This window comes from Lithobates pipiens, unplaced genomic scaffold, assembly GCF_037356315.1.
Source record: "Lithobates pipiens isolate NorthernLeopardFrog02 unplaced genomic scaffold, aLitPip1_a1.2 Scaffold_18, whole genome shotgun sequence".
Lineage (NCBI taxonomy): Eukaryota > Metazoa > Chordata > Amphibia > Anura > Ranidae > Lithobates > Lithobates pipiens.
Genome location: NW_027507758.1, coordinates 97,687,776 through 97,704,512, shown reverse-complemented (window position 1 = coordinate 97,704,512; position 16,737 = coordinate 97,687,776). Strand labels below are relative to the sequence as shown.

The 16,737-nt window shown below is 42.5% G+C and overlaps 1 protein-coding gene and 1 pseudogene across 1 annotated transcript in view; both read left to right on the top strand.

Moving 5' to 3' along the window:
- Window positions 1–463: 463 nt before the first annotated feature.
- Window positions 464–16,737, top strand: part of BFSP1 (beaded filament structural protein 1) — a 68,975-nt gene continuing 52,701 nt past the window's right edge. Inside the window, exon 1 of the mRNA XM_077485935.1 lies at window positions 464–972. Within this exon, the coding sequence (XP_077342061.1) occupies window positions 599–972 (374 nt within the window). The 5' untranslated portion in view covers window positions 464–598. The remainder of the gene's footprint in view (window positions 973–16,737) is intronic.
- Window positions 5,589–5,740, top strand: LOC143990592 (U2 spliceosomal RNA; annotated as a pseudogene).

Genomic DNA, 16,737 nt, shown 5'->3' with positions numbered 1-16,737 from the left:
AAGTATGGAGGCATAAAGTAGTTCTAAAAAATGTTCTACAGCTGTACATATTACTTGGGTATCAGTTTTTACTTAGAAACTGACAATTGTAACATGCCTTTCCTTTTAAAAGACTTAAGTCCACCAAACAACAGCCCCTAAATGTTTCATGTTGCACATAATGAATAGCTACAGACAATTTTAAATATTTATGACAAGGGGGTCCATGATATATTTTAAATGTAAACTCTCTAAGGGGACAAACCAATTACTGTAAATGATTCCAAAGGCTTTGGATAAATGTTTTAATTGAATCATCTATTTAGAAAATGCAATTGCTTTGTTGGATGTGTTTAGTTGTTAACCTAAGCCTCTCTATGCTGTAAAAAAAAAAGAAACAATGCTTTTCCTGGAACAAAATAAATGCTGACAAATACTAGAATGCAAGAGAACAGTGCCCTTGTGGCCTATTGCTTTGAACGAAATTTCATTTGGCTATTGCAGATGGCATTCTGTGCACAGGAGAGGAGGACAGAACAGTTCTCATTCTTTGCCTCTTGGAAATTTGCTCAGACAAGTTCAACCTGGGGAGAGGAAGGTCTCTTAGAGTGATAGCAATATGTACAAGACTAGTTACACACGAGAAGTGCGCAAAGAGAAATATGAGAGGTCTGATGGCTTTGATGATCAAAGTCTTGTAGACATTAGCAACCTTGGTTTGTCTCAGGCAAAAGGCCTTGAAAACTTGCAGGAACTCAATGAAAGGTTTGCCAATTATATAAACCGAGCTAGGGTTCTGGAACAAAGAAATGCAATCTTTAGAAAGCAGTTGGAGACATTCCAAAGAATGGATGAGATTTCTGGTCTGGAAGAAGCTTTTGCAGAACAAATTGAGCTAAATCGGCAGAGAATTCGTGAACTGTCTTCCGATCGGTCCAAACTCGAAAGGGAGTACAAAGATGCCCAGAGGATGGTCGATGAATTTAAAACCAAGTGAGTAATTTGAACATTTCTTAGTATAGTAGCATTAGACTATTTTCAGGCTCCATCTAAAAAGGTAAGTTGCATGAACCTATTGTACAACTGAAAAAGAGAAAGAGTACAATATCAATTTTAAAAACACTGCAATTAAAGGTGATCATTTTTGACGATCCTAAGCTATTACTAGCCAATACATTTTTATTTTTTTCTATGTGTCAAAGATTTCTGTTACAACAATTCCAAATTGAAATTTGTTGGCCTCACCAGTAACTTAGATTTTAATTTTAGGTGCCCAGCATTTTAAGCAATATAATTGGGACAGTAAGTATATGAAATCACGCAATATACAATGGTTGAAACTAGCTAAGTATTTCAGTTATTACTAAGTAAGAATATGGATATATGTGTTAGGCCCATCCAGTGTATAACTTATTTATCCTATTAACAAATTATTTTTACAAAAAAGAGTACAACATGCTAATCGTTTATTACAGCGCATCAGAAAGAATCGCAATGTGTTTGTTGACAAGTTTAAACAAATTAAAACATAAGAACTATTTCATACCTTTCACAAACTTGACATATTTAAATAGTTGCTAAACAGATCACAAATTATTCAGAGCAGGAAATTAAACGTTACAGCATATATACAGGCATACTCCACTTTTAAGTACACAAGGGGGTTTATTTACTAAAGCTGGAAAGTGCAAAATCAGACTTACTTCTGCACAGAAACCAATGAACTTCCAGGTTTTATTACCAAAGCTTAATTGAACAAGCTGGGCTTAGAAGCTCATTGGTTTCTATGCAGAAGTGGGCCTGATTTTACACTTTCCAGCTTTAGTAAATAAATCCCATTGTGTACTTAAAAGTGGGGTATGCCTGTAAAGTATTTGCCAATGAAATGCCTGTTTTATTGCACCACTTTATCAAATTACAGTATAAAAATAGAAAATACTTCATACACCCTTTAAAACTATATGTGCTTCCTGACTGTTTTTAACAACAATAGAAAGCTAAACGTTTCTGGATGATGATGTTTAGCACAGTATTTTTTAGGGCTGCAACTAACGATTATTTTCAGAATCTATTAGTTGGCCGATTATTGTTTATATTAATCGATCAATCAGATAATAACCTTTTTTTTATTTTATTTTTTATTCTTTCTTTTTAGAAAGGTATTCATGTGAAAACACAGACACAATCACAATGAAATATACAAAAGTAACTGTAGACTCCCCAAGAGCATTCAATAATATAATGCAAATAGCAGTAAAAACACACTACATGCTTTTCTGCAGCTTCTCTATTGAAGTCTATTGAACCAAAGAAGCAAAAAGCACTGTTTCACGTTGAATAATGTCTCATAGGAAACCATATTAAACAAACTATAGTGTGTTTCTGCAAAAATTACCAAAAAACGCATAGGTGTGAACCAGGCCTAAGATGTCTAGTAGTAGCAGCAAGCTTTTTTTTTCAACTGTCATAATGGGGTTAAAAAAAAAATAGCCCTTTATGGTACAAAAAGAGAAGACAATCACTAGTATAACTAGGTGTCAGACAAAAAGCTATATGAAGGGTGGAAGGGAGATATACAGCTTTTATATTAACCACTTGCTTACTGAGCACTTAAACCCCCCTCAGTCCCAGACCAATTTTCAGCTTTCAGCGCTGATGCACTTTGAATGACAATTGCATGGGCATACAACACTGTACCCAAATGAAATTTTTATCATTTTTTTCCCCACAAATAGAGCTTTCTTTTGGTGGTATTTAATCACAGCTGGGAGTTTTATTTTTTGCTAAACAAACAAAATTTAAAAAAAAAAAAATCATGTTTAATAGTTTGTTATAAAATTTTGCAAACAGGTCATTTTTCTCCTTCATTGAAATGCGCTGATGAGGCGGCACTGATAGACTGCACTGGTGGGCACTGATAGGCTGCATTGGTGGGCACTGATAGGCTGCATTGGTGAGCACTGATAGGCTGCACTGGTGGGCACTGATAGGCATAGTTAAGGCGGCACTAATAGGCACAGATAAGGCGGCACCGATGGGCACAGATAAGGCGGCACTGATGGGCAAAGACAGGCACAGATAAGATGGCACGGATGGGTGGCACAGATGGGTGGCACGGATGGGTGGCACTAAGGGGCACTGATAGGTACCACTGATAGATGGGACTGATGGGCACTGATAGGTGGCACTGATAGGTGGCTCTGATAGGTGGCACTGCTGGTCACTGATGGGCAGCACTGCTGGGCACTGATGGGCACTAATGGGTGGCACTGCTGGGCACGGATATGTGGCACTGGGGTGCAGCACCTTTGTTGAGGCAGATTGTGGGCACTGCTGGGTGGCACTGTGGGGACTGCTGGGTGGCACTATGGGCACTGCTGGGTGGCACTGACAGGGGGGACACATTTTTTATTCATGTGGCAAAGCAGGGGGCAGGTGGGCACTGGCAGGGGGCAGGTGGGCACTGGCAGGGCTGGCCGTGATCGGGAGTGATGTCCCGATCACGGCCGCCGGTGATCGGCTTTTTTTTTCTCCTCGCGCTGACAGCGAATAATAGCTGATTACCGGCTCCGTTATATCACATGATCAGCTGTCATTGGCTGACAGCTGATCACGTGATAAGGGGTCAGGATCGACCCCTTGCACGGATCGGTGATCAGGCGAGTCTCGTAGACTCGCCGATCACAGAGCGCGCCGCATGCGCCCCTATTGACGTAGTCCCGGCAAAGGAGATCCGCACTGTAGCCGTCATTCGGCTATAGCGCGGGTCTCAAGTGGTTAAAGTAGTACTAAACGCTGAGGCTTTATTTCATGAATATGATCATTTTAAGTATAATGCACAATACTGGTAAAAGTTCACTTTAATTGTAATGCCTTCTATTACCTCCAGTCTATCAGCCTCCACCTTCTCTGGGTTCAGATGCTGATCTTCCCTGCACACAGTCTTTAACCACTTGCTTACTGGGCACTTAAACACCCCTCTGCCCAGGCCAATTTTCAGCTTTCAGTGCTGTTGCACCTTGAATGACAATTGCGCAGTTATGCAACACTGTACCCATATGAAATTTTTATAATTTTTTCACACAAATAGAACTTTGTTTTGGTGGTATTTGATCACCACTGGGGGGGGGGGGGGGGTATTATTTTTTGCTAAACAAACAAAAAAGATGGAAAATTCTGAAAAAAACAAATGGCTCATAGTTTGTTATAACATTTTGCAAACAGGTAATTTTGCTCCTTCACTGATATGCGCTGATAAGGCTGCACTGATGGGCACTGATAGGCTGCATTGATGGGCACTGATGGGCACAGATAGGCTGCACTGATTAGCTGCACTGATAGGCACAGATAAGGCAGCACTGATAATACGGCTCTGATGGGCCCTGCTAGGTGGCACTGATAGGTGGCACTGATGGATGGCACTGAAGGGCACTGATAGGTGTCACTAAGAGGTAGCACTGATAGATGGCACTAATAGGTACTAATAGGTACTAATAGGTGGCACTGATGGGCACTGGTAGGTGGCACTCATGGGCAATGGTAGGTGACATTGATAGGTAGCACTGTGGGCACTGATAGGTGGTACTGTGGGCATTTCTAGGTGGCATTGTGGGCACTGAAGTGTGGCACTGTGGGCCCTGGTAGGTGGCACTGGTGGGCACTGGTAGGTGGCACTGTTATGCACTGGTAGGTAGCACTGACAGGTGCAATTGGTGGGCACAGATGACTCCGGGGCTGCACTCCTTGATCGGGACCGATGTCCTTCTGACAGCTGTTGGTAATCAGCTTTTTTTTTCTTCTCACGCTATCAGCATGAGGAGAAAAAAATAGTCGATTACTGCCTCTGTTTACATCACATGATCAGCTGTCATTGGCTGACAGCTGATCACGTAGTAAGGGGGCGGGATCGACACCTTACTCTGATCTGTGATCAGCTGAGTCTCATAGGCAGGGGGCGCACAGGCTGCTTGAGTACAGGAGGATGTGTATTGACACCCTCCCGGCAAAGTAGGTCTGCGCTGTAGGCATCGTTCGGGTTTAGTGCAGACGGGGAGAGGATAAAGTGATTCTTTTTTTTAAACCACAAACATGTTACACTTACCTGCTCTGTGTAATGGTTTTGCACAGAGCAGCCCTGATTCTCCTCTTCTAGGGTCCCCCACCGACACTTCTGACAACTCCTGCCTTCAGAGTTCCCCAATAGCAAGCTGCAAAGTGTAGTATAGAGTGCCCCTATAGCAAAGTAAAAAAAAACTTCTGCCTTTAGAACTGCTCACTTTCTGCCCAGGACTACATGTTCCATGAGGCATTGCTCCTTACACATTCACAAGTTCTCAGGCACTTATTACATGTATGGATGGTGCACTGGGCTGTGTGTGGGCTGAACTGTGTCTCCTGACATGTATGGATGGTGCACTGAGCAGTATGTATGCTGCACTGTATTTCCTGATATGTAAACAAAGAATGAATTCTGTATGCAGGCCAAGTATATATACTATATATTATAAATATAATCAATATTTGAATGACAATAATATTTCATAACTTTACTATGGACAGCCTGAGCTATAGAACCAAGAGAGATGCAACAATGTCAACTACACAAGTGAATCGCTTCTCTGCCTTTTGGCTAAGATCAAGTGTAGTATCTGTTCTTATCAGTTGCCGGGAGGTGGCGCTTGCTTCCGTCCCTGATCTACGGCAAACTGGATTAGGGGTGGCGGTGGCTATGCAAAACCTGCCGGTGTAAAGGTAACCTGTTACGGTAAGAGATAGCCAAAAGGGAAGCCTTCTGATGGGGATGGAGAACCACTGGGTCTGGCTGAAGGATCGTGTCCCTGGCCTTCTGGCCTTGACTTGGTGCAGTCCCTAGTCGGCCAGTTTTTCCGAAGAGCAGGCTGGCCCCTCTAGTAGGGGGGTTTGGTTGGTTCTTCCTGAATATAATTAGGTGGGAGTAATGGGAGCGATGGGGGAGTATAGCAAAGAGTGCTCTCCCTGAGCTTTCAGAGCTCTATACCTTCCTGGTGACAAAGGGGGCTGTATCAATCTGGGCTATTGGTCAGGGTTGTGATGAAAAGCCTGTGATGAATGTGCCCCTGGAGTAGCAGTCCAGGGGTGCTATAGCTCGCACAAGTGTTTGGGGGAGCACGTCAAGATTTGGCACCTTGGTCACTTTACTACACACACTTTTTTTCACACCTGCCTCTAGGGCCAAGCCTTTTGGCTAGGACCAGAAGAATTTTTGATTCCTGGCCAAAGGGACGGCAATTCTATTGTACAATGGCCACTTTCACTTCTCCCACCATCCTTCTCCCCACTTTCTTTTTATTTAACCCTGTTTGTCACTTTTGTGTATTTTTTTTGTTTGGTGTTGTCAGGTTTGTCACAGTGTGATGAGTAGGGTGTGGGTCCTCGGGCCAACCCTGAAAGTCTTGGGAGGGGGGGACATAGGCCTTTTGGCTTGGTTCGCCCTCTCTGATGGGGTCTCCCTTCGGGAGAGCCCCACCTAATACTTGGGTGGGTCTATTTCAGCAGACCCTCCAGAGAAAGGGGGTGCCTCTGGTTTCGGCCAGGCGGACCCATGTGAAGTACCTCAGTCCCCATCTGGAGCCTAACGCCCCGGGGGGATCGGGGTAAGGTCCTTCCCTAGTGAAGGACAGTCTAACACCCGTTGCAAGTTTTGTGTCTCACTCTTTATGTGCGTGCACTTTTTTTGGCACTGGGTGGAGATTTTGGGTGTGTTTCACACACCAGTGGCTTTTCAAAAAAAAAATGCCAGCATATCACCCAATTAATTTAACTAACTATGGGTCAGAGACAGCTAAATCTTTGCTCTAATGTCAAATTGTTTAACTTTGTTTTTCTAAAATACACACACACACACACACACACATATTTAATTGTATTTAGTTGTTTATATACAATAATAATTAACTAATAATTAATTTTAAAAAAGTACATTAAATTGAGTTAACAAATAAAATATAAACAAGCAAAAATATACTAGCAATTTATTGTACTAGATTAGTAACATAGCTATATAATGAATAACATTTTGTCCTTTTTCATATTTATACTGTATCTGATTTTAGAAAATTATGGTTTTTAAGATAGAGGCTTTCATGATTTTCTCTTTTTAAAAAATAGTACACAAGCTGTATACATGTTTTTATTTTTTTATTTTTTCATATGTTTTTTCTGTTACTATGGACACAATTGATATATTTTTCTACTTTGGTTGAAAGGAAACATAAGTGCAACATAACCCATGCCAGTTGCCATCATCATTATTTCTAGGATAACAATATCTATGGATTTGGACATGTAAACTATTATTTATTTTGCTAAAGAAAATAGTACCGTGTAGGAAAACATATAAATGTGTGCATGAATGAATGTATGTTTGTGTGCATGTGTTTGCAAAATGTATTTTCTTTGCTTACAAAATAATTTGTTTCTCATGAATGGAGAGTAGGATTTTAGCACTCTTATACAATGTAATTTTGTTTTTTTTCCTTAAAGATCATAATCATCTTTCCTGGTTCACAATAAAAATCTCTCATCGACAAGTTGGACATTCCCTGTGTAATTTAAAAATGAAAAAGAAGACTAGCATTTATCTCTTCTGCCTTATGATAAAAACTTTGGTAGAACACTTTTGAGCCTGCAAAACCTGTTAAGCTGGCTACACACTATACAATTTTCATACAATTTTCTTGTACAACTTACTTTAGATTTACCAAAACCATATAACTTGAAGTCAAACACTTTCAAATTCCGAATTTCAAATGCAATCAGGAAAGCGCATGCACTACATAGTTGAAGGTAAATCTAAAGGAAATTGAACAACAAAAATTGTATAATGTGTATCCACCTTTATATTCAGTCCTTTGCATTCCTTCTGCACAAGCACTGATGTCCTGAAAATATAAAAAAACAGAATGTAAACTTTTGTAGAATACAAACCAGTGGTGGCTGGTGTTTTTTTTTGGGGCTGGGCAGCTCGCTCATTGCTGCTCAGTCCGGCACTTACCCCATCTACGATATGTGCGGGCATTGGGCAGGGGGCAGCGGCTCCTGTGTCCTCTCCTCCATCATGGCGGCTTCCGTTGTTGTCTCCTCCCCTCCTCCTAGGCTTCCAATACGATTGCCTGTCCTTTCAGCCAATCGATGGTGGGTCTCAAGACCCACTTCCGGAGTGGCAAGGAGGAGGATCAGTGTTACAATAGCGAATATTCATTCTCTATAGTAACACACCTGGGTGGACTTGGCTTCACCCCGAGTCCACCTTATTTTGAAGCCTATTGAAGCCTCTGGCTCTAATCAGCTGCTTAAAAAAAAACACCAACAAAACACACCAGATGAACGTATGGGGGGGGGGGGGGGGGGAGGGCAGCACCCTTAATGGATGGGCCACCTCTGACACAAACTGATTCAAAATTTTGCTGAAATATATTTAGCAATCTTGTTGGTTCAGCGTATGTCTTGCAGAAAGGTTTGTTGCTTTAATCAATTCTTATAGGGAACTATAACAGTTTGGGTCATTTTTGCTTTTATGTTTGTATCCTTTTTGAATAAAGTTGTTTATTTGTTGTTTAATTATATGATGTTTATTTTATAAAATAAACATTTAATTCATTACAAAGGATTCTCAGAACATTATCGGTGAACTAAAGGGAGAGTACAGCACAGGTATTTCCTTTTCAGAAACAATGACTCTAACTGAATCTTTAGGCAGAGTTATTCCAGAAGAGAGGCGTCTCACTTATGACATTATTCACTTGGGTGTCAATTTCACTTGAGCTGCAGAGCTCTGTAAACAGTTGGCTTTTTAAAAATTCAAAGGGGGTGGGGGGTAGTGGAATCAGGAAGACACATTAAAAGGATCCAAGAGCTTTGCCTGATGCCTGAAAATGTAAAATACTCATACCCAATATTTCTTATCTGACAAATATTTAATTACTGTGAGGGACAGCAGTGGAGATAAGATGAGTATTGCATCCAGAGACATAGGAAGTTACAGTGGGAGAATCTTTATAGAACTACCCAGTGGGTGAGTGGTGTACAGGAAAGTGGTGGAATTCTTGGAAGTGATCATGCACAGATTCTCAACAGCAACTTAGGATTTCATAGTGGCCATATAAACAAAGGTAAGTAGTTTATTGATGGAGAAATGGACCAGTGGTGTCTGCAGTATTGTTTAACCAAACCAAGGAGCAGAGCCCAGAGCAAAGCTAAGGTTTAATAAGCCGTAAAGAGGAAAGTGATTCTTGATCTATCTAATCTATTGTAGGTCATAAATTAAGGTGGGTGGTGTGAAAGGTGAAAGACAAAAGGTGATTACGCTGAAGGATAAATGTGGAGCACAATATTTTAAACAAAGAGGACATGTAATTTTTACAGTGGAACTTTTTATTAGTATACACGTGGTGGTATTGATATTTGATGCGAAGGTTTTTTAGCATGGTGGCAATTTTTAATATTTGACTTTTTTTTTGTAAATTTGTGATCTGGTAGTAAATATGGCACATACATGTTTTGTTTGATTATACACACTTGAATAAGTGAGATGCAGTTCCGCTTCTTAACCTCCCTGGCGGTATGATTATTTCAGATTTTAGGTGCTAAAAGCGGTACAATTATTTTGCATGAAAATTTGGCGTTTTATATTGTAGTCCAGTAATTCTTAGGCCGCGTACACACGCGGGGACTGTTCGCCCAACTTTGTCCGCTGAAACTGAAGCCCACACACGAGCGGACTGTCCGCCGAAACACTGTTCAGCGGACAAAGTTGAGCGAACAGTCCCCGCGTGTGTACGCGGCCTTAGGAATAACTCACTTAAATCTGTCCAAACCAGAGTCTAGCAGACATCCCGGGTATGATAAAGTTTGAAAAATTAAATCATAAATTATAATATAATAAATAACGATAAATAATTATACCAAATAATAATAAAAATTATTCAATAATGTAATCAAATCAAAAACACAGAAATTTGCTCAGTTGCAGAATTGTCACTGTCATTACTTTTCAATATTTGATGACGGATCTCCCCACAAATCGCTATCGCTCAATTCTGCGAGTGATTCCAATTTATTATCGCTGTTTTCTAGCTGGTCTAAAACCATTTTTGATGTAAAGGGACAGTTTTGGTTGCTATGGACAATCTCCAGTTTCCAGGCATAAAGAACAGTTTTCATAATATAAAACTGCATGCAGGACACTGGGCAGAACACTAGGGACAAAGGGGATGTGAAATTATTACAGACAGCTATGTAATCTGTAAGATTACATTATACTGTATGTATACTGTGTGTTTCACTTTTTGAATTTGGCGCCGATCTCCGTCCCCGGGAACGGAGATTGGCTCCCTGATGAATCGAGCGGAGGACAAGCCGCTCATACAGCACGGGGACATCGCTGGATCCAAGGGAGAAGGTAAGTAAACCTCCTCCTGCATACAGTGATGCGGTCCCGAGTCTGGCTCGGGGGTTACCGCTTTTGGTGTAAAACATCCACCCTGAGCCAGACTCGGGAATACCGTCAGGGGGGTTAATAGTTAGTATGTTAATAAAAACATGTTTTTCAGTCCAAGTCACAATCAAAAAATCTGCACAAAATCATTATACATTAATCATCAATTATCCTTGTCATTGAGATTAATACAGAAGTAAACTTTATGCAAATTACATCAAAAAGTGTTTTTTCATACATTCCACCACAATTAATATATTTTGGTGACTGAAATTGATACTGAATTTACTTAAATTAACAGCAATTTTAACATGTTTGAATGTTTTTTATCAATCAAAGTAGCTCTAAAAAAAAACTCCAAACCCATTTCATAAAATGGACTCCAAATAGCTTTTGTTGAAGTTGAAGTAATTAGTCTATTGCCCCATACACACGGTTTGACTTTCTGACGGAAAATGTGTGATCGGACTGTGTTGTCGGAAAATCCGATCGTGTGTGGGCTCCATCAGACTTTTTTCACTGGAATTTCCGACACACAAAGTTTGAGAGCTGGATCTAAAATTTTCCAAAAACAAAATCAAATCGTTTAAATTCCGATCGTGTGGAGACAATTCAGACGTACAAAGTGCCATGCATGCTCAAAATAGACAAAGCTATTGGCTACTGGCCCGTTTATAGTCCCGTTGTACGTGTTCTACGCCACCACGTTCAGAACGATCGGATTTTCTGACAACTTTGTGCGACCGTGTGTATGCAAGACAAGTTTGGGCCAAAATCCATCAGAAAAAATCTGACAGATTTTGTCATCGGAAAGTCCGACCATGTGTACAGGGCATTTGAGTTACTTTGTCCTCCAGCACTGTGAATTCTTGATGGGTGTGTTCAAAATGTCTTGAGAAATAATAATTGTTTGTGCGTTACCAGTATAAAGTGGTAGTAAACCGCTGTTTTTTTTTTTGCTTTTAAACCTGCAAGGAAATGTTACAATGTGCTAGTATGAATTGCATATTAGCACATTATGTGAACTTGCCTTAGTGTTGAAACTCTCTCACGCTGCTACTGCTATAGGCATTTCCATCTTCATCCTGGCTTCCTTCCAGGTTTGCAGACTCCGGCTGTGTGAGTGGCCGGAGCCATGATAATGTCACTCCCATGCATGCGAGCAGGAGCCGCCGTTTACGGCACAGGCCTCTGAAGGATAAGTATGTGTATGCCAGACAGAAAGAAGTAAGACAGCACCAAAGGTTTAGAGAGTGCTGTTCACCCCTGATTGCAAAAAAGAAAAAGAAAAAAGATATCCCCTATGGTGGGTTTTTTTTGGGCAGCAAATATGTCTATAATATAGTACAAAACATATACATGCGAGTAGAGTTTAAGCTACTAAAAACGCAAAAAAATGGGGCGAATTTATTATTTCATAATATTTATTGAATAAAAAAGAGGATTTAAATGACTAACATGACAGTCAAGAATTGAACTCCACTTGGCAATAAAAACATATTATGGATGCACATATATAGACAAAGTTAATTATGTCACATAAACACTGTACACCTGTATATACAATGAAGAAATGACCCTGACACGTTTCGACCCTCACAGGGGTCTTCTTCTTCGGATTTGTCTATTATGGAAGAAAAAGACAACTATAAATAGATATATGAAAAAAATAAATTGTTCATCATAATGTACTAAGAACAATTTGCTGTAAGCAATATATACATCTATCATCACAATGTTGTATAATTACCAGTTAGTGTGCATCACACGCCATAAAAAATATGGTCCACAGTGGGGATCCTCATTAGAAAGCACATGTAGCCCAAGACATTCCTCTCCTGCCCTGCATAGATGCACCAAAGATCACACAATAGGCCCTTGTCGCTGTAGCCCACCCAAAAATGGGGGGAAAAGGAAGGGAAACGGAGTCCAGGAGTGTGGCTTGCGAGAGATCACATGTATAGATCCACCTCCAGTGTAACACATGGAGGGGGATACAGGTGTCGACAGCCAGAGGCTAGATGGGACGCACCTGCAACAGGACAGGACGTAAAATAAGCTAATTAGGCATTATCAACTCCAGAAGTACTGGAGAAGATCCCTTATTAATAGTAAGCAAGGGGACATAAGGTAGCATACCACAAAAGTATATAATGAGACTAAAGCTGATAGATAATACGTAGACAGTGTGCTCAATAGACAGTGCAACCACCACTGTTGTTGGTGAATGATTAGTAAAGAGAAGTGAAAAACCAAGAGTAGTGCCATATAATAGAAAAAGAGTGATGGACAAAAGGGAACATCCAAGTATGGATGTAATGTGACGTGCACAGAAAGAAATATATATAAATTTACCTAAATGTGTATCATCTAATGGAAAATTCTTTGAGGAATAGACCAAGATGACTGCAGTGCAAAAAGAGGAGAGACTGTCTGGTCCCAACCTAAGAGGTCCAGAATATGCTCACCCCACACCCTTATGTGGCTCAATAGGGTACAGGGGACCTGAGTCTGTAAGTAAAAATACAGGCAATAGTGACCATGGTGATCAGAAAATGAAAACAGAGTGTCTGGTAAAACCCAGGAAGTAACTTACCCAGGTATGCCACAAAGCGTCAGCAAGTAATAGTCTCCTAAATAGGGAGGGATAACTTACCCTCCCTCAGGACCAAGTAAATATAGTATGTGTTTATACCTACCCCAGCTGTGTCCTGTTTCCGCTATCGCAGATGGGCCCCACTCAGTCCGCCGCCCGCCGAATCACCCCGCATGGCCGCCAAAAATGGCTGACCACATGTGGTCCCCCCGGCGTTCCGGTAGTGTCATTTCTGGAAATTACGGAATGACTACAGTTCCGTCGCACAGGCGTGACGTCAGCACGTCACGCACACCCGCGAAGATCACGCATGCGCACTGACGTGCCGTGTCCGGAGCTGTTCCGGAATGCCGTCGGCCGGGCGACGTATCCCAGGGAAGCGGGCGGTACCTACCCGTCTAAACCCTGGGAGCCTAGGGGAGGGGCCCGCGCGCGCTCGGACCCATCCACTCGTCCGGCCGGGAAGCCACACCGCTGCAGTCCGCCCTGTAAGACCAGCGACAACAAAGGTCAAGGCGCCATCTAGAGGCAGGGAGAGAGAAGACATGTATAGTCACCACATCTTACATATAAGTAGGAAGGCCAGTATGGTGGCCTGAATTTATGGGAGGAGCCCGGAGGGTATTTAACCAGCCCGCTCGCCTGTGGTCTTTGTCGGTTTCCGGTGCGCGGCACTACGTCACTAGGCCGACGGCTCGTGTTTCGTTTCCATTCGGACAAACGTCTCTCTCGTGGTTTTCTTTCCCGTTCGTTTTGTACAACGTCGCCGGCTCTGTACAACGTCGCCAGCTCGACTGCCGCAGGTAAGGGTCTCGATTGACCTTCCTGTACTATTTTTAGTGTCGTTAAAACCTGAAATATCGAATCGCTCGTTAAGATAACAGTTGTTATCACTCAATACGCTCTAATTTCGCAGCGCCCTTCATTTCACGGGCATCATTTCGGTAGATATTGCTGGTAGGAAAAAACTGCACTGTTTTAGTACTTGTTATATAGTCTCGTTACCGTGTTCCACAGTCAAAATCGTTGCCAGTCGTGTCTCACGGCACAACGACTCGTACCTCTGCCATAGCTGGCTCACGTAGGTCATTTCATCATTTCACTCATTTCTGTCACGCACGGCGCTCCGATTCGAAGCCAGTCGCATCCGCTAAATGCGCCGTTTTGTTCTGGTGTGCCCCTAACTTGCTCGGCCTCATTTCGGTACATGCTCCAGAGCCCGCTCGTTGTTAAAACGACCCGGGTCTCTGTCATGGGAGTCATTTCACCTCACCTATTACGTTCGAATCGAAACCAGTCGCTTTTCTCAAAACGCACAGGTTCGATCGACGTGTCCCAGTTGCGTTGGCCTCATTTCGGTACATGCTCTAGAGCCCGTTCGTTGACGGTCGCAGGTTGCGTCCTCTCCGATTCGTAGCTCTATCATGGGAAACATTTCATTGTCACATAGTACGTTCAGTTCGAATCCGGTCGCATCCCCGTGCATCGATTCGTCCGGACGGCCCCAGGTATTTTTCGGCCTCATTTCAGTACATGCTCCAGAGTCCCGTTCGTTGTCAGTCGCAATCGCGGCACGACCGGTTCGGGCCTCTGTCATGGCAAACTTTTGTCACTCATTTCACTGTCACCTACCGCGCTCCGATTCGAGTCTAGTCGCATCTATGATGCACCGATTCGTTCCGATGTGCCCCAGTTGTTACGGCCTCATTTCAGTACATGCTCCAGAGTCAGGATTCATTGTTGGTTGCAGGTTTCGGTTCTCTGATTCATGTCTCTGTCATGGGAAATCGGTTCACTGTCACGTATCACGCTTCCGATACGAATCCAGTCGCATTGTGCGCTAATTCGTCTCGGCGCGCCCCAGGTATTTCAGCCACATTTCAGTACATGCTCCAGAGCGTACACGGTTAACGGTCAGTCGCAACAGCGGCATGATCGATTCGTGCCTCTGTCATGGCAATCAAAATAATTTCGCCGCCACGTACCGCACTCCGTTTCGAATCCGGTTGCATACGTAATGCACTGATTCGTTACGGTGTGCCCCAGTGCTTTAACCTAATTTCAGTGCATACTCCAGGGTCCGGTACCTCATCAGTCGCAGTCGCGGCACGTTCGACTTATGCCTCTGTCATAACACATATTTCATTAATTTGACCGTCATATACCGTGCCCCGATTCGAGTCAGTCGCATCCGTGAGGCACCGATTTGTTCCGGTGTGCTCCAATTGTTTTGTTCCGAATTGGCTCGGTCGCATTTCGTTACATGCTCCACAGTTCATCTCATCACTTTTCGTCTGAAACGTCGGTTATCGCAATCAGCCTATGTCACAGCAAACATTTCACTCATTCACTGCACACTCTTGTCACTTGAGTCTAATCCACTCATACCAACAATACATTGGTTCGCACCCGTCACGTCAGCATTACAGGTATCGTTCGCATGTTGCCTGTCATTCCTCCAAGTCCGACACTCACTATAGATCGATCCTTCGTGCTTCGAATTTCAGCCAAGGGTCTCGATTCGTTCGTTAAAACCTTCTCCTCACTACTACTCCCCCTGATAGTCGCACAATCCAATGCATCTTGGTTTCCTTTCATACATCTTACGATCGGTTCCTATCAGGATTTGTTACATATAGTTACAAAGATTCGTGTCAGTTTCATTTTCATACACGCTACAACCCGTTTCAATTCCAGTCGCCCCAGCGGCAAATTGAGTCGCACCTGGTTCATCCCGTACTCTCCACAGTCTCTTATATATTAGATTAAATTCATACACTCTAAAACGGGTTTTGTCAGATTAATTTCATGCGATCGGCTCATATAAGATTCGGTTTGTTCGACCGATTCATATCGGATTCATTCCATACACATCCAAGAAACAACTTCTTGCAAATCACTGCTAGCACGCACCCAAGCATACGCTCCCTGCAATCATTACAAACATGTTTCCAGGCACAGACTTCTTGTAGTCGTTGCAAGCACGCGTTCAAGCATGGACGTCTTGCAATCGTTGCAAACACGCATCCAAGCATAGACTTCTTGCAATCGTTGCAAGTACGCATCCAAGCATAGACTTCTTGCAATCGTTGCAAGCACGCATCCAAGCATAGACTTCTTGCAATCGTTGCAAGCATGCATCCAAGTATAGACTTCTTGCAATCATTGCAAGCACGCATCCAAGCATAGACTTCTTGCAATCGTTGCAAGCACGCATACAAGCATAGACTTCTTGCAATCGTTGCAAACACGCATTCGAGCATAGACTTCTTGCAATCGTTGCAAGCACGCATTCGAGCATAGACCTCTTGCAATCATGGCAAACACGCATTCAAGCATGGACCTCTTGCAATCATTGCAAACACTCATTCAAGCATAGAACTCTTGCAATCATTGCAAGCAGATGTCCAGGCACAAGCTTATTGCAATCATTGCTAGCAGGCAGTTCTGGCTAGCTCAATAGATTCCTTTAGGAAAGCCTGGATACTTTCCTAAATGTACATTATATAACGGGGTACTTATGTTTATAGGTAAAGTTGATCCAGGGAAAAATCCGATTGCCTCTCGAGGGATCAGGAAGGAATTTTTTCCCTTGCTGTAGCAAATTGGACTATGCTCTGCTGGGGTTTTTTGCCTTCCTCTGGATCAGCTGTGGGTGTAGAATTGGGTATGTTGGGTTGTGCGATAC